The 21931-nt window shown below is 36.6% G+C and overlaps 1 protein-coding gene across 1 annotated transcript in view; it reads right to left on the bottom strand.

Moving 5' to 3' along the window:
• The window catches only part of GRIN3A (glutamate receptor, ionotropic, N-methyl-D-aspartate 3A), a 165039-nt gene that overhangs the window by 100466 nt on the left and 42642 nt on the right, over positions 1-21931 (bottom strand). The window contains exon 2 of the mRNA XM_011990036.1: positions 13998-14602. Within this exon, the coding sequence (XP_011845426.1) occupies positions 13998-14602 (605 nt within the window). The remainder of the gene's footprint in view (positions 1-13997; positions 14603-21931) is intronic.

Here is a 21931-nt window from a genome sequence, read left to right as displayed (position 1 = left end):
CAGTGTATGTTCTGATATGGACTAGACAGAAAACTAGACTAATATGGCTTGGTCATAGCTTCTGTCTTTCTTGAGTCTGGGAAGATTAGACAATAAGTGGTAACATATAAGCTTGTGGCATCTTAATGACAGCCTTGTGTTGGAATAAAAGCCCAGGCTTTGGCATCAGATCCACCCCCATTTGAATATTGGCCTAGCCACCTGCTAACATTGCCCTTGAACAATTTACTTAACTCTATACTTTAGTTTTGTCACCAGCAAAATAGAGAAAAGAAAATCCTGCCTTCATTACAAGAGTTGGAAATAATTTATGTAAAGCACATACTACATCTAACATGAAACAAATATTCCAGATATGATAGCTCTGACTTAATGTCATTCAAGTTTTTTTCAGTCAAGGCTGTCTCCAGGTTACTTTCTCCAAGAATTTTAATAAAATTTTAAAAGTTGGAAACACAAAGTATTGCATTATGATAAATCCATGGCAGTTATTCAAGATACATTTCAAATTAAAAGAAATTAAATTGAAATGTAGAGTGGAACACAGTATTTTGAAAAATCAGATGATATAAGTGTAGGCTCTTAGCAAAACATATTCACCCATTGCCTGTCACAAATATTACTCCATAATTTACAAATGCAAATAGAAGTAATAAGACATTATGTTACCACAGAAGGGACATAGCAAAATCAGAAAGTGTGAAGTACGTACTAATTTTCATTAGAGATATAAACGTAAATCACATTTGAAGATGCTACTATCAATGAATGCAGTGAAACTGTTCATTTTGGAAGATTGTGTGTAATGATAATTATTCATGCTAGTACTCCCCAGTGGGACTCTACCACTTAAATTCTATTTTGCAACAAGTAATGAAGTCTCAGCTATCTTAGACTTTGAAATAGTTTTCTGCTTCTTTAGAGAAGGAGCCAAAATCTTTAAACTATACAGATTAATCACTGGATAATTACATAGGTACTATAAGGGAAAGCTGATACACTTGTTTATAAGAAATCTACTTTTAGATTTGTTAAAACACACACATACACACACTTGCTGATATAGGAAATAGACTGTTAGTAGTAAGTAGGTTAATTTCTTCTGGTCAATTTACTGATCAGGAAAGTAAAGAGGAAGTTGTGGAAAGAAGAATACTTGGTTATTTTAAGAATGTTTGAGGCTTAATGATTATAGATTCTTAACTGGATGGACCCTTGAGAGCCTACTTTGACTAAATATATACTTAAACCATCTCAGAAAAAGGCACTAGAAATCTCCAGAAAATTTCCAGAGATTACACAACTCCGTCATTCCAGTAAAACCTACTCCTGATTATTGGTATTAAATAACATTTAAGATGTCCACGATAGAGGGACAAGGCCTAGTTGTCTTCGAGCCAGTCATTTTCCAAAGAAGGCAAATCAATAGGGACCTGAATGTCTCCAGCTTTCCCAGCCCAGAAAACCCAATGCTTGTTTCACTATTGGCTCCAAAAAATTGGGTCCCAGAGAATCACCATTTATGACAGATTATTTGTGCCTGTTTCATTTTTAGTCTTATGATAAGGGTGAATCAAAATAATCTCATGAAAGCTTTAGTTATAGTCACCTGTTCTAATGGAGTGACAATGCATAGCAACATTTAAATGCTCACTATATTAGTTAAATATCAAAAGGCTGAAATCCTGATTTTGCTTAAATTGAATTCTATCACATTCCTTTTTTATCTTGCCCTTTACTCTTCTTGGATAAACAAGAAGAAAAATCAGGAATAGTTTTACTGGCACCATAAACTGACAAACTCCTAGGCATTGTTCCAACACTAGAGTTACAGGGATGAAAGACAAACTCATTGGTCTCAAGGAGCCCAAGAAGCTCAAAGTCTAATTCTGGGGAGAGATAAAGTAAACAGGCAATTCAGACCCGCATAACGAGCATCATGATAGAGGTAAATCTGGTGCCACTGGAACAGAGAGCAAGTGCACCTGCACATTCTGCTATAGGGTGCCAAGGAAAGCTTCATAGAGGAGGAAGTGCCAGAGCTGAGTCTTGAAGAAGGAATTACAGTTAGCCAGGAAGAAAAGCTAGGAAATGATGTTATCATCTCAAGGAGATACAAATACAAAGGCCAGAGACAGAGAGTGCGAGCTGTTTGACGATAAGAGATGAAAAATAAGGAGGAGGAAGGGGAACATCACACACTGGGGCCTATTGTGGGCAGGGGGGAGAGGGGAGGGATGGCACTGGGAGTTATGTCTGATGTAAATGATGAGTTGATGGGTGCTGACGAGTTGATGGGCGCAGCACACCAACATGGCACAAGTGTACATATGTAACAAACCTAGACGTTGTGCACATGTACCCTAGAACTTAAAGTATAATTAAAAAAAAAAGAAAAAAAAAGAAAAATAAGGAGGAAGATGAGGATGGGAAATGAATTACATCAGATCTGAGGCTACGGTGAGACAATGGGGTGCCACTGAGGGGAATTCGCCTAGGGCGAGACATGGTCATTAGATTTAATTTTAGAATGATTTTTTTCCTTGCTAGTTATACAGGACATAGTTTGAAAGGAGGAGGGGACTGAACATAATTCCACATGTGAGGAACAATGTTTTTTCCTTCTTTCTTTTGCTTTTTCTCTTACTCTCTCTCTGCTAGTTTCATAAAGGGCTTAAGGTGGTAAGGGCTAAGGCAGTAGCAGAAATGGAGAGGAGCTGGTATAATCAAGAGATATTTTGTCTTCAAAAAGGAAAGCAGTGATTTAAGAGGGCCAAATGCACAGGGTTGCAAACTTTACTAAGAATGTGTGAAACTCCACTTGACAGAAGGTCATATAAATAAGACCTGTTAGTATTTAGCTGAATATAAACTCAATGTAAGCCCATAGAGCAATATGGGTATAAAATAGTAACCTTAAGTTCCTTTAATAAAGATTTAGAGCCTGGATCAAAGGGAACAATAATACTGCCATTCTCTGTGCTGATCAGATAACTGTTCCAGCCGGGATATGAACTCTAAACAAATCTTCTAGAGTTAGGAATGTTATGAAGAAAGGTAAGGAGGTGGAAAATGTAAGAGGAGGTGGTAAGCAAAATAATCTGATTGAAGAGTGGGTAGAAAAATATTAGAAAATAACATAGGGAAAGCAGGTTCAAATTAGACTATAGAGGCCTCGTGTACCTGTTTTATGAGATTGGATTTTATTTTAGTAGGAAAAGGGGAACCATGAAGATTACTGAGTAGCATAATGACTTTAACAGAGATCTACGTTAGTTAATATTGGTCTGGAGGCAAGTAAAATGCACATATAGGAAAGAGAAATGGTGACTAAGAGACCACTTACAATATCTTTGCCATGGTTTGATAAGAGCCTGGATCTAACTCTATGAGTGAGAACCTTGTTTAGTGAGTGCTTAACAAAGTAGTTCAGGTATTCATCTTTTTTATCAACAAACCTCCCAAGATACCATTCTCCTTAAAAGAATGAGGCTCACTAATGAATTTTTCTTTATTAAAATCTCCCAATATGTCACTAATTAAGAATATGTATTGATTTGCATAACAGCTGAGATAAAATCTGCACTTTGCAAATTACTTAGAAAATGTTTTTGAGACAGTTCACAGTATAAGCAAGATCAATATTTAATATATTTAAGATATATTTTAGAAGCCATATTTACATGCAAAATGTTGACATCCTAATTAAAGTATTTTCTTATTTATTCGTCATAAAACGAGCAACACATCACACATTCAATCATCTATTTATTCCACAATACTCACTATGTGCCAGGCACTGTCCTAGGTGCTGGGGATGTAGTAGTGAAGTAAGACCACAATCTATGCAGCTTATATTCTATTGAAGGAGACAGAATACATATGATAAATAGATAATACGTGTAGGATTTAGACCGGGCACAATGTTTACATAGGAGGTTTTTTTTTTTTTAAATTTTAAATGGTTTGAGCTTTGATTTATTGTATTTTTCACATATAAAAATCTGCTGCTTAAGTTTATAGCCTGTTTTGGATGCTGAAATACTGTCATTTTGGGTAAATATTCTATGTACCAATCAAAATGGGTTTACATTCTCTGCGAAATGTTAACTGCAGTTAATACATTAATTATCTTAATGTATTAATTACATTAGTCATGTGCTATTTTTACTTTTTGTAACTTGCTCTAAAATTTGCTAAAGTTAAATTAAAATCTTCCACTACAAATAATGTTACCCTTTTCTTAGAGATTTTAAGAATTGTTGCCCCCCTGATTTTTCTTGTCTTATTTGACACATTACGTTTTATTAGTATTATGTTTTTATGTTTATTCTGAATTTGTATTTTTTCTTGCTGTGGAAATAGCTCTGAAATAATTCCATTGTTTTCAGCCTTCATTTCTGGCTACATATTAATCTACTTTTGTGTTGTTTAAATGCCTCACCATCCTCATGTGTCTTCTTTCATGACTTAGTTATTTATAGATCATATATTATTTCTACTTCAATCATTTTTCACTCATCAACTTGTCTCTTTGTATATCTACCTCTCTTTTTTTGTTTCTCTTAAATTGCCTTATTACATTTTCTTTTTCCCCCTATTCGTTGCCTTCCATTAATCATATATGTCTATGTGAATATCTATTTTGTGCTCCAAGGCCTTAAAATTAATTTTCCCCCTGGGAACTGTCTTTGTGTCATTAAACATATCAATATCCTCTTTCTCTTATATCTTGAAAACTAAGCTGAATTTCTTTACCCATGATCATCTCATCATATTTGATATTTTTCCCCTGAGGAATAAGGGATTTGCTCATGTTGCATAAAGCTCTATCAATTTTTTTTTTCTGTGAGAACTTCTTTTGATTTTTTGCTTTTGCCTGATTAGGAATCTTTAAGAATATTATTACTAGTAACAGTCCCTCAAACTCCCTTCCTACCAGCATCACCTAATTCTTGTTAGGTTTACCGAGTTTACTTGTCAGAATTACTTGCTCCTATACATGGAATTTAAATATTTGCTTCTTGGTTACTTTTAATTTAGCTTTAGATCTACCAACTATTGCCATGTAGTAGATAATCCAGCTCAGTAAAGTCCTTTTCATATGAGACAAAGACAAAAGAATATTCTTAAACCTTCCCCTTTTCCTTTTTTTTTTTTTTTTTTTTTTTTTTCTGGGAGAAGGAGAAACTTGAGATAGATGTTCAGTAATCCTATCTTTTCTTAATGTGATTCATGTCTATGATGAATCTTCTAATTAAAAACTCACATTCTCCAGAGTTCTGCACTTTTGCATTTGTCACAAGTTCACACTTATGTAGTCTTTTTTTCCTGCTGTTTTTCATTCAAGAGCCCCAAGCTATTCTCTCTTTGGATTGTCTTTTAGAACTCTTACAGCCAATTTTGATATTTCATAATGTCCACAGACCTCCATTTATCTGAATTATTTACTATATATAGTCTACATTTGCATTTTTCCATGTGTATATTTCTTAATTTTTCAGGGCTTTCCCCTAAACTCTCTGATTTCCTAAATTATTCTCATTGTATATCTCTTCCTTTGGCTCCCCTCCCTCCAGTATTCTGACTGTTTCTGGCATGTGGGTTAATCTACAGTTAGCTCATTATTTCTTTAATACTCTTTCTCTTATTTTATTTTTTCTGAATTTTATGTTTTTCTCTCTCCCTCCTTCTCCCACTGTTTGTGTGGGTGTTCTTTGTATAGTGTAAATACAAATACTCTGTCCTGTTAGTGGGAGATCTTGTCTTAAACAGCTCTTTGACCATCGTTAGTTAATTTACTGTTTGTCGCCCTTCCAGCTCCCTTCCCGCTGCCTTCTGAGATCCATCTGTTTACTTTCCTTTATTTTTTTATGTCTCTTTTACCATTTTTCCCTTTTCTTACGGCCCTAGGGAACCTTTCTGTACTTGATGGCGAATTGTTACTAGTTCAGCTTTCATTTTGTGGCTTGTTTTACCAAGTCGAGCCCTGTGGTATCTGCCTTCCTTTTATGATAACATGAGTTTGTCTATTTAAGCTGCAGAGCTTATCTGTGGTCCAGTTTTGTTTGATTTTCTTCTCCATATATGGGACAGATCTCCAAATTAAACATTAAATGTGGGTGATTTCTTGAGCTTACATGTAAAATGACTCCTTGACTGTCCTCTTACTATCCTAAAGTATAAGAATTTGGCAGTTTATTTATCTCATCTTTGACATTTTAGATTATTAGGTCCTCAAAGGCATGGATTTGGACGTCCAGATTTGGAGAGCAGTATCTTCTACAGAATTGCTGTTCTCCCTTCCCCACTGCTCTGCTTTATAACACTGCAGGCTGTCAAGCTAAAAGAGGCTTCGGTGTTTATCTAAGTACCTACCGCACTGAGTCATCTTTGAGTCTTAGGCACAACACAGTGCTTGGCCAGGGTAACTGCTCAGTAATGTTTTGGGGTAAATGCAATTAAACACATGTCTTCTGCTCAAATCAGACATGTATCTCTTAGAGTGGTCTTCATCACTTTGCCAGAAGAATGGGGCTCACTAAGTCAGGAAACATTTGCATTTGTAATTTACAAATTGTTTGAAGGATTAAACTTTCAATACATTTTCTTCCTGAATAATGGAGAGTATAAAAAATTGAAGTTAGTTAAATGGGGAACCTCTCTGATGAGAAGGAGTTTAATAGGGTTTGGAAATTGCTAAATTTCCATCCTCAGAACAGAAGGCCCTGCACACTATAATCCCTGATTATGTCATCTTTTAAAATTGCATACAAGGCTCATCTTTGATTTCTATCAGTTAATGGTCAACAGCAATTTAGTAATATATTAAACATATATGTACACATATCTGAATCATTTGGGTCTATGTTTTATCAATATCTGCAAAATTCAATTACTTATAGGTGAAACTGTACAGTGGAAGGAGAGTTCCTACCTTTCTTGAAGTTTTCACCAAGAAGAGAACAATACTAATCTATGTGGTGGGGTCATCATTTAATACATGTTTTGTGCTGTGTTACTATTGGTGTGTATGAGGGACTTGCTACATCAAGAAGTCATACACACAGACATGGTAATCTCTTTTTCTTGCTTCCATGTGTTGTAACTGGCAAGCTGGCACTTTTTTCTCTCTGTGTTTTCTTCTCTGATATGTTACCTAACAGTTTGACTTATTCCATACACCTACATCATTGTCCTTAACTTTTGCTTTTTGGTATGAACCTTGACTCTTCTATACAATTATGATCTCTGCCTAGCCCTTGAACTGTTCCTGGTCACATTGTGTAACATCACAACTCAATTCATTCTGGCTCTTTGGATCTGGCCCCAGGGCTAGCCAAGGTGTTGATGTCCCTTCAAGTATTGCCTTGGCATAGCCCTGGCAGTAAGACATTATGCAGTATTTACCAGTCAAACATCTATCCTAAGGGTTGTAGGGTAAGCAGATTGAAGTGGTCTTGAGAGATAAATCTGAAAATCAGAGTAGAGCTTCAGTATTGCTCTGCATAGTTTCATGCTTTTTAGCAGATTTCCAGATTTTACAGTAGATGCATATAAAGTGAAAAAGTCAACAAAGAATACAGTTCTTTCTTAGGCACATAAAAGCTTGGAAGCTCTCCTAATTAGGAAACATTCCACGGTTTAAAATCTGCTGAATCCTAGATTAAGTATATTTGAGCTGTATTCATCAAAATAGAGTCTTGAGGGAATACACATTTTCCAGAGTCCCTTATGTGAGCCCCCCCGCCCCCACCCCCTGGTGACTTAGGGAAAATTTTAGACTCATCTCTTGGCATGACTTAAGTGGCCTGGAGGCAGAGGCAATTTCAAAGGCTTTCAGCCAAATGATTCCGCTGACAAGGGTTCCTATTGAAAACATCTGAACATACAGACCTTAAGTGTTGATCCCTGAGATTCATGAACCAAAACATGTCTTCTCTAGAAGTATCAACACCTTAGTAGATCTAGCAGAGAAAGTTAACCTAGGAATAATAGTTGGATATACTGGATCAGCCATAAGCAACGTGTTCTTCTCGGGCTTCCAGGGAGCTAGCGTTTAGCAGCCTCCAATCCCTGGCTTCCATGTTTAATGCAACTGCATTTCTTTCAAATACATGTTGAAACATGTGGGTTAACCAGTTTGTCTTGGTAGAGGTCCTTAGGACAAGAATGCTTATACAAATTTAAGAATAATTAAGAAAATTACTGTATGCAAATGTGATTTACATAGCTTCAGGCTGAAAGAACATAAATTTAAAAGTAATAGGATCCCAATTAAGGAAGACTTATACTAATTATGAAAGAGGCTGGAATATGGATTTAGATAAACTGGTTTAAATCTTCCCCTACAAAGTACTAGCTGAATGACCTTAGGCATACTACTTAACTTTTTGAGAGAGGTATCCTTTTAGTTAAGGAAATTAAAGTTTATGGCATTTAAATAACTTTAACATGGTCACAATGCCACTAAGTTATAGTGACAGTGGACAGAATATCCAAAATTAGAATTATAGCATTCAGCCTCAGGTTCTTCTGGAACTCTGCTAATGTTCAGGAATAAATTGTGATGATTATTAATTTATACATTGGGTTTTTTGAATGGACATTTGTTTGAATCATTTTTTTGAAGATTTTCTAATTCTTCACAATGCCTGGCACATAACAGGTTCTTAACAATATATGCAGAATCAATAATTAAAACATTTATTATTAATAAAAGGCCAGTGAGTATTGATATTGCTTGACTGTGTAAGCATAAAGATAAACATAGTTTGGAGGGAAAAGAGTGTCTAGTGTGTTGAATCATAATTCAGGGTCAACTGAGGAGGGAGGCCTAGAAATGCCAGCACCAGCAGAGTATAATCACTGGTATAAAGGGTGTTATCCCAGTGAAGAGTAATAACCAAACAGCCAGGTCAAGGAAAATGGATAAAACTGTGAATAATTAGATGAGTATGTCTTCTCCTGGTGGAAGAACAGAAGGGGGTTGCTAGCTTCCTGACAGCACGGCCTCCTGCCTTCTATTCCTTGTGTCTCCAGACAAGGGTTTGACCTCATATTAGTTAACTTCAGCAAATATATATGAAGAAAGGAATGAATTAATCACTGCCTACTTGATTCAATTCTCACGGGATACAGAACAGAACTGCAGAAGCTGTTCAAAGAAGAAAGGGAGGATTCTACATCCCAATTAGAAGCTAGAATAAACTATCAGAACTATGACTAATTAGTCAAAGAGTCAGGGACTTCTTAGGCCAAGAGGAACAAGGGGTCTGTCAGTGTCCAGACTCTTGGAATTCTTAAAGAAAAGATAAGTGCTCATGACCAGATTATGACCAACCCATGGAGCTTTCTCTGCAGGAACAATGAATTTATTAGCACTTAGGGCCTTCAGGCAAGCATGGGCAAATCGTAATCCTGGGAACAGCAGATAAATTCTCAAAACTCCTATTCACTTTCCCCAGAGTCCGATGTTTGGAATGCAGCAAGGGAGTAAATGTGGGCAAGGCTGAAACCAATTTTGAGAAATAAAAACAATGCTTATATCCTAAGGTTTTAAAAAAAATTACTTGCAAGGCTTTTATACTATATTACTTTATTTGGTTAATTTGTTACAGGATTATGATTTTTATAAATATGTCAGGGCGAATGTTCTGCCATTCAGCTGACATCGCTCTGCATACAAAATGCAAATGCCTTAGCTTGGCATACAAGCTCTGTGTGGTATATTATAAAGTTCACTACTTTTCCAGAATCATCTTGAATCCTTTTCATATGCAAATAATGCTCCAGTCATACTAAATTTATCTTTCAGGTTTTGGTGAATTTGCATATGTAATTTCCTTTGTCTGTGAATTTGTTCCAAACCTACAGGATCCAATTCCAGTGTTTTTCCCTCATCACCAAATCTCTGAGAAGAGTTAATTATTTCCTCTGTATTTCCAAATATATCTCTATTCTTATAAATTACACATCGCATTGTTTTATAACCATTTACTTACATTTTGACCTCATTCACTAGACTGTCAGCTCCTAAACATCAGAATTCAAGTCTTCATTTTGTCTACCCCACCGTAGTTCAACACGTGGTCATTGGCTGGGCAAAAACATCCATTCATATGTGCTCATAAAGGTATTCTCAAAATAATATTCCACCAATAATTGCTCCAAATAACTAACATTTAAAAAACAACTTGTAGCCAGGCATGGTGGTTCATGCCTCTCCCAGCACTTTGGGAGACCAGGGTGGGGTGGATCACGAGGTCAGGAGATCGAGACCATCCTGGCTAACATGGTGAAACCCTATCTCTATTAAAAATACAAAAAATTAGCCGGGCCTGGTGGCGGGCGCCTGTAGTCCCAGCTACTCGGGAGGCTGAGGCAGGAGAATGGTGTGAACCAGGGAGATGGAGCTTGCAGTGAGCTGAGATGCATGCCACTGCACTCCAGCCTGGGCAACAGAGCAAGACTCCGTCTCAAAAAAAAAAAAACCCAAAAACTTGTAAATATATTGTTGAAGATTGTTGAAGATCATGCTATGAACTTGGTCCCTGAATGTTTTGTCTGCATTTAGTTATGATGGACATTTGCTCTGGCATGTGGAGACCTAGGAAGAATAAAATCTCTAATACCTGTAATTACGTGTATGTAGTCTGCCATGAGAAACGACTTTTCTAATCTAAAAGCCTAGCTGAAAATGCCATGTTTTTGGTGATTTCATTAACATTTCAAGATGTTAACAGTTCTGTCAGCCCAAACTGAAAGTGACTGTGTGAGAAATGAAAACTTGCATAACTCTGACATCCGCTATTCATGGCTCATTATCCTCCCAACTTTCATTATGCAGTGAAGAAGTGGGGTCAGCCTTACAAAATTTAAGAACGATTAAGAAAATTACTGTATGCAGATGTGAATTATGGACTGAGAATAACTAACTTTCTAAAAGACTGTATTAAACAAAATAAATAAGGATGATGGAAAATCCACAGATATTTTATGACTTAAGGCAGCTTTTCAGTTATTCATTATAAAGTCTCCTTCTTGGGTTTTGCTCATTTTCGTTGACTTGTTCCTGAACACTTTTCAAACTTTCTCTTTGCTTGTATCCCTCAGGAGTTTAAAAAGTCTCAGGCATACTTCCTGAAGTTCTTTGGGTTCATTTCTCAAACACATTCATCTTGATGAAAATATTGTCACTGACCCGTTGTAAATTACTGCTGGGCTTCAAACCTCACAATCTTCTTTTATAGCTTCGAAGTTTGTGGAACAAATAGCCACGAGGGCAGAGGTTATATACTAACCTAACCTAACATCACACCATAAGGAGAGAGAGAGAAAGAGAGAGAGAGAGAGTGAGAAAGAGAGAGAGAGAGAGGAGAGAGAGTGAGAGTGAGCAAGTGAAAGAGAAAGAAAACCAAACAGAAATCATCCAGTAAGTATTTATGTACATTAAAAAAGTACTTAATTTAGACAATTTCTACCAACTACCCATTTTCTTCTACAGCAACAGATGATGTAGGATGTAAATATAACAGAAAGTTACTTTTCTTTCTTTCTATGTCAATCCCCTCCCCTTCCTTTTTCTTTTTTTTTTTGATGGAGTCTTGCCAGGCTGGAGTGCAGTGATGTGATCTCGGCTCACTGCAACCTCTGCCTCCCAGGTTGAAGCAATTCTCCTACTGGCACTACAGCCACGCGCCAGCATGCCCAGCTAATATATATATATATATATATTTGTATTTTTAGTAGAGACGGGGTTTCACCATGTTGGCCAGGATGGTCTCATCTCTTGACCTCATGATCTGCCCACCTCAGCCTCCCAAAGTGCTGGGATTACAGGCATGAGCCACCGCGTCCGGCCTCTATGTCAATTTCAATAAATATCTATTAAATGCCTACTATATGCTAGGCATTGGATAAGGCTGAATAACAGCGTCTCCACTTAACAGAATTTATATTCTAGCTCAGAAGTCAGACACACAGACAAATAATGATGATAGAATGGGCCAAGTGCCATTATATAGTTTTATATACAAAATGCCATGGGATCCTCGTGGAAGGAAGAACGTAATTTTAATATAAATTAAATCTTGAGGAGCCAGAAAGATCAGTTTGATCTGGTAAAATGAGACCCTAAGGTATATACAACTTAAGTCAACAAATATTCTTCTCTGTAGTTTCTAAATGTTTTTAGGATTCAAACAGAATCATTTTTCTTGCATTCTCCTTTTTACAAGAGACAGAAAGATGCTAAGCAACTCAATGTAGTTTTCATAAGTGGTTTGTCCTGGCTGCTGTTTATGACTGTCCGTCCAAAACAATGACTATTTGAAATTATAAATCAAAGCTTTGCTTGTATGTTTGTTGTAAAGGAGAATGTTTCTTGTCTTAGATACAATTCTGAACCTTAATTATGTGCTAGCATGCAAACAGTAGATTAAATCTGGAGAGTGGCTATAAAATAAAACATGCATGTATTTTAATCTTGTGGAAATTAAAATATAATATTGGAAAAGTGGAAAGTTCCAATGATGATAGAACATCCAATTTTTTTATTAATAGATTTGTAGTAAATATATTTGAATAATTTTATTTTATTAACAACATTCTTTAAGGAGTTTACAGGTTCTGTTCAGTCTTTCACTTTTCCCTTACATTGGCATTTGGCATATTGCCTTGTACATAGTAGGTGCTCAATTTATACATATATATAATTAAATGTACAATTATTCGTACCCCTTGACCTTTTATCATGTCTTTTTCAAAGGTAAGATGCTATGAAGTTGCCTTATAGTCCCCAACATAGTCAGATGCCACTGTTCCAGGATGGCCTAAAAACAGGGCCTAGTCTACAGGGAAAACTTCATCTTTGAAGAAATAATAATCTTCTGATTTGGCCTCTCTGACCATAGGTGATCGTTTTTCAGAAGAAAGTCTAAGCCCTAATGAAATATTCTTTAAGGATATTCCCCTTTTCCTGGGGATCACCAAAACCATTTCCAAATGATGTGTTATTCTCTAATTTAAATGGACATTTTCATTTTAGTTTCTGAATCATATGAGGAACTGGTGCAGAAAGATATTTAATTTAAAAATAAACAAATATAATTATGAATGTATAAACAAATAAATAATATTATACAAATGTATATATATAATACTCTCATGGAACTCTTAGTTCTGCTAATGTATCCTGTTTGTCTACTATCTATCTATCATCTATTATCTCTATCTATCTATCAATCATCAATCACAATGATTCTATGGGTAATAGGATCTACTGTTATATCCATTTTACATAAGTAAACATAGAATACAGGAAATTAAGGCTCAGAGAAGTTAAGTAACTTGATGAAGTCACTCAAGCAGTAAATGGCAGAGCTAAACTTCAAGTTCAGAGAGTCTGAACTTGAGTTCAAGAGTGTTTGCCTTTACTACTCTACACTGCCTTAAGCATCAAGGCCAGGGAGGAGAGAGAAAAGTCCATTTCTTGCTTGACTGATTTTTTTCTTTGTATAGATTTAGAGAAATTTGATTAATTTTATTGATATGGAAAAGAGTGAGCAGGAAAAGAAACATCTATTTTGCATCTACTATAAGCTAAGCATGGTATTAGGTACTTTTCATATATAAATTTCATGGTATCTTTATTATACTATACCAAGCTCTTCATTATTCTATTTTGCTAGTTAGAAAACTGAGGCTTGGAACTTTTAAATAACTTTCCAAGAACACAGCAGCTAGTAAGATGCTACACCAAAGTTTTAAAGCAGAATTGAGCACTCCCACTGTACCATGTACTTACAAGTTTGTAGATCAAATTACAGATAGCATATCATGAAATACCAGCCTATATAACCAGAAATCCTCTAAGAAATATTATCAAAGTTTAAAGCTACTCAGAGTCAAGATTTCTGCAAAGGGGTCAGATAGGGGAATTTTACTCTCTGTCACAGCCCTATGAATAGGGATATAACCGAGACTTTGCATCCTACCTTGATAAATATTGTCCTGAAGTAAGATTTGTAGTTTCCACCTCCATGCAATTCATCGTGCTGGGAATGAGAGCAAGTTCTGGCTGGATCATGGTGGCTGTGGCTACAGCTCTTGCGACCAGCTCCATAGCATCTTGTACGTAGTACTCAAAGACAGATTGTGTTGTTTTTCCATGAGCAATGAGCCCTAAGGGCAGACCCTCTGTCCTCAGTTCCTCCACATTCTGGGAATCTCCCAGCACCCAACGAAGTTCGGGGGGCATGACCCCAAACTGGGTTGTAATTTCGAAAATCCGCCGGATACTTTCCATGTCACAGCCAAACATCACCACTGTGGGTGTGCTGTTCTTAATACTCTCAAGCTGGATCTGTAGGAAGCTCAAGAGGTCCTGGGTGGAGGGGAGGTTAGCAGTGATGTTGATGATAGAACCAAGGTGGAACTTGGAATTATTCTGGGTAAGGAGGAGGAAGTCGGTGATGTTCCAGTCTTCCTGGCACAGCAACAAGCTAAAATTGTACCAGTTGTTCATGGTCAGGATTGAGACAGTGACATCAGCATCAGAACTTAATGAATTTTCTAAACTCAGTTGTAGGTGAAGGGGATTCTGTATTTAAAGATATGAAAAAGAAGAATTAGAAAGCATTGACCAAAGACTTTAACATAGGGTACTTTTGCTTTCTTATGAGGCTTAATCCTTTAATTTCACTGTGATATTCACATACTTCTGGGATAAAATTCCCATACTTTGGAAAACTATGATTCCTGCCTAATGGAACGATTAATTCCTTACAACTGTTTTCCTAATAATTTTTGCTAAGAGTACCAGAGGGCAGATGGTTCTTGATGTAAATATCAGAAGTAACACATTCATACATTTGGTTTAGGATTTTTGTCAAGTGTGTCTACTGCCTTATAGGCAGTCTCCTTTATGGCTTCCCATTTCTTGGTATTGCTATTAAGATCTCATTTGTTAAACTTTCATCTCATATGCAGTAATGAGAATAAATTACTTTTGCTTCCTTTTAAAATTAATGGTAGAGAAGTCTTAGCAGAGTGCAGGTGTTTTTATAAGGGTGATGTGAAAGATGGATGCATCATAGTTTCCTAAACTTCCAGCCCCTTGAGGAAGACACTTCTAATAAGTACAGAATAATTTTCAATACATACATCAAGACTAAGTGTGTAGTGCAATGTTAAAGGCTTGATTACTTTTCGGTATCTTCTGAACGTGGATTCGTGCAGTGAAGAGTGAAATCTGTGCCATTAAACACACTTATGTAACTTCTATCACAATTTTCCTACTTTTGGAATTCACAAACTTCATGAAAGAAGGGAATCTTATTTGAAAAGTCACAAATTATTAATCATATAATTGAAGTGGAAATAAGTCTTCCAATGAATACATTTGTTAATTGTTGTTCTCAAGAGCAAGCATCTGACATCCAGACAATGTGTAGCACAATGTCTTATATACGTTAGGGGCACAATAAATATTGGTGGAGTTGAACTAACTATGTTTCTTTTGGGAACTATTGGATTGTTTTTAAGAGCTTGCTAAACATTCAATAATATGCATTGAGAAATGAAGAAGGCTTTCTCAGTAAAATCTCAAGTCCTTGTATGAAACAAAGAAGTGTGGCCTGTCCCTACCTTCCAAAAAATGTGTAACAGGAAATAGAATTTATGCTGTACTTTCAACTCTGAAAGATTTAGAGGACTTTGATATGTGTAGAATAAAAAATGAGGATTCCACAGAGGTTTACAGGAGGAAAACGATGACCATAGGTACTCATGATGGTAGGTAGGATGGAGTCTTAAGATTTATTCTTAAAATTTGTTCTGAGAATTTGTCTTTTGTCCTTCCGAATTAAGCTTCTGAGCAAAGCTTGTTATGATAAAAACAGAGAGTTGGAAAAATCGTCATTGGGAAGCATTCAACAGGGATGGGGAATTAGAAGCCCCTCAGGATCTTGATTACATGCTAAGGGTTCTACTGCTGTTCATGGCAGGGAGGGTAATGAAAAATGGTCTTTTTAAAATTAAAAAGGATTGGTCAGGCGCAGTGGCTTGTGCCTGTACTCCTAGCACTTTGGGAGGCCGAGGCAGGATCACTTGAGGTCAGGAGTTCAAGACCAGCCTGGTTGGTATGCTGAAACCCTGTCTCTACTAAAAATACAAAAATTAGCTGTAAATTGCTTGAACCTGGGAGATGGAGGTTGCACTGAGCCAAAACTGCACCACTGTACTCCAGCCGGGGCAACAGAGTGAGACTCTGTCTCAAAAATAGAATAGAAGAAAATTAAATTAAAAAGGATTTAGTGACAAGATCAGATGTGAGAGGCAAAAGAGACAAAGGTCTGAAAAACCAGGAGACAGGATCCAATAGGTAGCTCTGGGTGTCCAGGCTTGAGCTGCCACCAGGATCTTGAGGTGAGAGAAATGGAAGCTTCATTTCCTTATTCCTCATTTTGATTCATATAAATTGTTCCCATGTTTTCTTTTGCCCTCCTCTTTTAGCTTTCTTCCTTTCCGTCTTCCTTTTTTATTTCCTCATCTGTCTTAATCCTCTTCTAGAAGCAAAAAGCAATGGCAGGCAAGCTCTATATTTAGCTAGCAGGAACAAATTATTCCCAACTGTTTTCTTGGCTTCAGCTCCCTATTTTGTGGCCAGTTTTCTTCCTAAAATACAAATATGACCATATCATTCTCCTGCACCATAAACTCCGAATCACTCATAGGACAGATATAAAAATCAATAGCATGGTTTAAGAGGCAGAGATGAAATTGTTGCTTTCTTATTAAATAGGAAGTTGAATTAGCTAATCATATTGAGCATTTAGTATTAGACAGAGAAACAAATCCAGTTGGCATGAGAAAGAGAGACATGTGAGTGAACCGAAGACCCCCACAATGGATAATTATTAATTCATATAATCACACTCACCCCTGCAAACAACTCTACTGAGAAATTCCAGATGTTGAAGTTAATCCTTACACAAACTTGAGATATATTTCTTCAGAAAAGTATTAAATACTAGTTCAGAAGCATCTAATGATATATTTTTTATTTAGCAGCCTCAGATGCAGTGTTTTCCAATTTCTCCCCATATAAGGACAAAGGCACACACATATGCACATGTATGCACGTGCGCGCACATACACACACAAGAGTATGAAAACTTAAAACCCAAAAATTCAAGCCCGATAGTACAATTTTTGTCAAAAATCCAGGACAAAAATTAAACAAGACCTATTGAGTCAAATTGAGAAGGAAAATCTGTGTCTTACATATGGTTTGTTGTTTGCAAAAGAGCAAACTCGTGGCCTGAAAGAAGATATAAAGATTTAAAAAGTAGTTTCCACATTGTTTGTCTCCTAAATCAGAGATCCAGAAACAGAATAACTCAAGAAGCAGGAAGCCTGTCTCTACCATGCAGATAGAGTGAAACTGCCTTGCATTCAATTTATATACATTAAAATAAACAGGTTTAGAAAAGAGAGGTGGGAGGGAGAAAATATGAATTTAAGTAGTACCGATAATTCTCATTCCCTTAAATAAGTGTGCTATTTGTTATATTATGGCATATTATTTATATTATCACATACTTTAATGTAGCTATAATATTATTCATGTTGTATACACAAAACCATATATGTCAAGCTAAGTAGGTAATTTGAAAGATTTTCAGATGTAATTTTTCTATACTTTGAATTGAATCTTCATTTCTAGTGGAGATGACACTCCACTCTACTCCATTGATTTTGGGGGTTTTGTTCCATTGTAATCTGCTTAGATGTTGTTTCAGAGCCTGAAATTTCCGAAAGCATACGGCAGGAAATATGGCTGGGGAATGTGCATGCTGCCATGCACTCATGGAATGAAATCCCAAGTAAGTGCAGAGCTGCAGGGAGAGAGGAGTCAACAAGAAGTTGGTTCAGAGTATCAGAGAATCATTCAGTGGAGAAGATTGCTTAACCTGCTATGGATCAGACTGTAAAATATTAAAGTTCCATATACAGAAAATTCAGGCAAGAGTGGTAAAAAAATATTTGGGAAAAGAACATGATAGGCCTTGCTTTGGAGGATATTAGAACACATTAGAAAATATAATTTTTATAAAGCAATAATAATTAAAACAGGGAAGCACTAATAGGTAAATAAATGGAGCAAATGCTAATGTATAAGCCAATGAAATATATTAAATTACTATGTTATAAATTAACATCATAAAGATATAGGGAAGGAAATAGGAGATATAGGAGATCAGAATTTGAGAAAATAGATTAGTTAGAAAAATAACAATTGAATTTCTCATTACATCACATATTAAAAATATATTCCAGGCCATTAAACGGCTAAAAGTACATATCAAATCATTAAAAGATACACCAAATAGGTAAATATGTATCAGAAATTACAATAATAAAAGGAAAACATTAAATTATCACAGCACACCTTATTTTTAGTTTTAAACACCTATCATAAAAAATAAAGGAACATGAAAAACAAGAGAATATTAGTAATAAATTGGGTAGACAAGGAGTTAATGCTCGCCAAATGTATAAAACATTTACTAGTCAATAAGGAAATAGAATCCTTTACAGAACACTTATTCAATCAGGAGAAATAATTTTAAGCTCCTACTGTGAGCCAAGACCTCTGCATGGCATTTCCTGTTGTCTCTATAGTGGATGAGAGATGGACAATGTGTAACTAACTAGATGAATAAACACTTCCTATAACTAGAAGTCATGAAAATTACTGTAAATGAAATAATAGGGTCTGGCAAAACTAGGAGATGGAGAAGAAACTAGGAAATATTAATTTAGTAATTATGATTGGTAGACGTTGGGAGAGACGAGTATTTGTACTATACAAGCATTCTCTAACTGGGACTTAAAAAAATGAGATGTATTTGAAAACAATTGATCTCTAAATAGGCAAATATATATAATGATTTATAAAAGTAAACACATTTAACTAAAAATGTAGTCTCATTGACCATCCATTCTTCTTTGACTTGGGTACTATCTTCCTAGTCTCAGATAAATGATTGGAGCCGCCACCTGCTTCTATATTTCCTTTGTGATTCTGCATTGTCCTCTTCAGCAGGTTCCACGGTGTCCTTAAGTTCCAAGTTCTCCTTGCTGGTAGGGCCACTGTCTTCTTCAGCAGTTGGGCTTTTCTATTCTCTTATGAGAAGCAGTATAGTGGTTAGGACTTAGTAGTCAGGGCAACCTATGCTTAAGTTCTGTCTCCATGATTTATGCACGATGTGGCCTTCTGTAAGTCATTTAGCATCTCTGAGTCATACCTCCCTCATCTCTCAAATGAGGACAATGCTACTTCCTACCTTATGGATTCATTTTGAGAATTAAATGTAAGAATGTGAGAATGCATGGCAAGTGCCTGGCGCAGAGTGAGGGCCCATAAGTAGTAGCTGTTACAATTGACTTAGAGTTGAGTCACTGTTGGAAGTGACTGAGTGCAATACAATATTTTTCTTTGTTTTTGCTCCTTCTCTTTTCTCATGTCTATTTTCATACAATGGTCTCAGCAATAGATATCTTCTACAAACATAAATTACACCAACTTCTTAGCAGGAAAACAGAAGTGCTCTGTATCATGTTGGGAGGGGCTGTTTATTTGGGAGATACTATGTTCACAGTAGAGTCTTCCCCATGCCCCCAACTCCTCTTTCTCTGGTAACAAGCTCCAGTGCCACTCAGCGTGCAAGTTAAGGAATTCTTGGTGCCAACTCCCGGAGATCCCTCATCAATCTTCGTTCTCTCAGAGAGCACAGATTCTGCTATTTTGTGGGTTAGTAAGAGTTTCAAAAACAGGATTGCCTGCAGTAAAGAGTTTGCCAGAGAGCTTTGAGATATTCCCTGACAGAATAAAAGAGGTGACGGGGCTGGGTTTAAGAGAAGAGAAAAGACACAATTCTCTCAGCATTTTCCTGGGCAAGGGGAATCAAATGAGCTAGGTCAAAGCCCAGAAAGCTCAAGTGAGTATAATGTTTCCACTACTTTTACCAGAGATGAGATTTCCTTCCTTTCATCCATCTGCTGATTACTAAATACATTGGAGAGGCTCAGAACAGGCTTTCTACACAGCTATCACTTCTCCTCAGCCAAAGAGGCTGCAGGAGGTTTTCTGTTTCTCATTATCGCACATCTCATTTGACCTATATTATACGGAAGACTTTTTCTTCTGAAAATTAAAGATGATTCCTTCAGAAGCCCAGGCTTTTAAATAAATTAACTGTTTTTATGGTTGCATTAAGGACACAGACAAGCATAAGGTGTAGTCCCTGCCCAGAAATTGTAATTTAATAATAATTATACAAATGAAGAGCTAATACCTACTGATGTCCCCAGTGCATTATGCATATTATTTTATTGCATCCTCACAATGGCCTCATGGGGTGACTGCAATGATCATCCTCCTTTAATAGATGACAAAATCAAGGTTTAGAAAAAGTGAGTAATTTTCCCAAGGTGGCACAGCTACAAAGAAATAGAGCTTGGGCTGGGTGTAGTGGCTCATGCCTTTAATTCCAGTGCTTTGGGAGGCTGAGGTGGCAGATCACCTGAGGTCATGAGTTCAAGACCAGCCTGGCTAACACGGTGAAACCCCGTCTCTGCCAAAAAAAAAAAAAAAAAAAAAAAAAAAAAGCCCGAGTGGTCACGCATGCCTGTAATCCCAGCTGCTTGGGAGACTGAGGAATGAGAGTCACTTGAGTCTGGAGGCAGAGGTTGCAGTGAGTCAAGATCGCGCCACTGCACTCCAGCCTGGATGACAGAGTGAGACTCTTTCTAAAAAAAAAAAAAGTAGAGCCTGGATTCAAACCCCCAATTTATTGGACTCAAAAGCCTGTGCTTTTAACCATTATTCTATACTATTCCCTCTACTTGATAAGAGGAACATATGAAGTAGATCCTTGACATTTGTAGATTTAATAATTTCCAATTATTTGCCAGTAAACCCAAAGGCCCACGGAATAAAGCCATTTTTAAGATGTCTGAGGCATGAGTTAGAATGACGTTCCCTGTGTGTCTGGGCCATGGGAGTCAGGGAGGGGCTCCAGCCTGCTGCCCAATGTGCACGTGGCTTCCCAACTGTTTTCTTCACTCATCCTCCCATGTGTAGCAATTCTTGTGACATGATAAAACTTGTATTTATTCATGAACAGCACTTTAAAAAAGAATGATAGTTGCATAATTAATGACATCAGTTTTGTGTTTGGTAGAGTAAGCAAGTTTGGAAAAGCTCACCTAAAGTTTTCATTTCAATTCTACTGAATTTCATGGTCTACTGAATTTCATAGTCTATAATCTAGACTATGTTCAACCACCATGTATGGGGATGTCAACAAAGATCTTAGCACATATCCCTCGGGATTTTTGAGTGGCTGATATATTAAAGAATATATAACAGAGTAGTACAATATAATGAATGCTTCAGAAGGCAGGATTATTACTGCATGACAGTGATAATCTGCAATGCAGTTGACATAATATTGCTGGCAATGCTAGGTATGGTCTATTTCATTGCAGCAGTGTTGGAAAGGCTGAGAGGTTTGGTGATCTGAAACAGGGCCCACTTCTTAAAATAGAGTAGACACAATTAGAAGAAAGTGCTGGCATGCACAACACTACTGTCTTCAAAGACAACCAGCTTATTTAATCATACAACAAATTATTTTAAAGTCTGTTACATACCAGGCCATGGGTAAAGAATTGCATGTCTTCAGGCAGAAGAAATAGCAGAAGCATGCATGTTACATTCTTTGAGCTAACTAATCTTTCTGAGCCCCAGGATGATTTACAGAAAGGAGTGTCAGAGCATAACAGGTTGATAGGTGATAATCACTCAAGCTACCTCCACCAAGCTTCTAATCATGGATTTTTTCCCCATAATAATTCCACC

Source organism: Mandrillus leucophaeus, unplaced genomic scaffold, assembly GCF_000951045.1.
Source record: "Mandrillus leucophaeus isolate KB7577 unplaced genomic scaffold, Mleu.le_1.0 Scaffold368, whole genome shotgun sequence".
Lineage (NCBI taxonomy): Eukaryota > Metazoa > Chordata > Mammalia > Primates > Cercopithecidae > Mandrillus > Mandrillus leucophaeus.
This window is presented reverse-complemented; position numbering and strand designations above follow the sequence as displayed.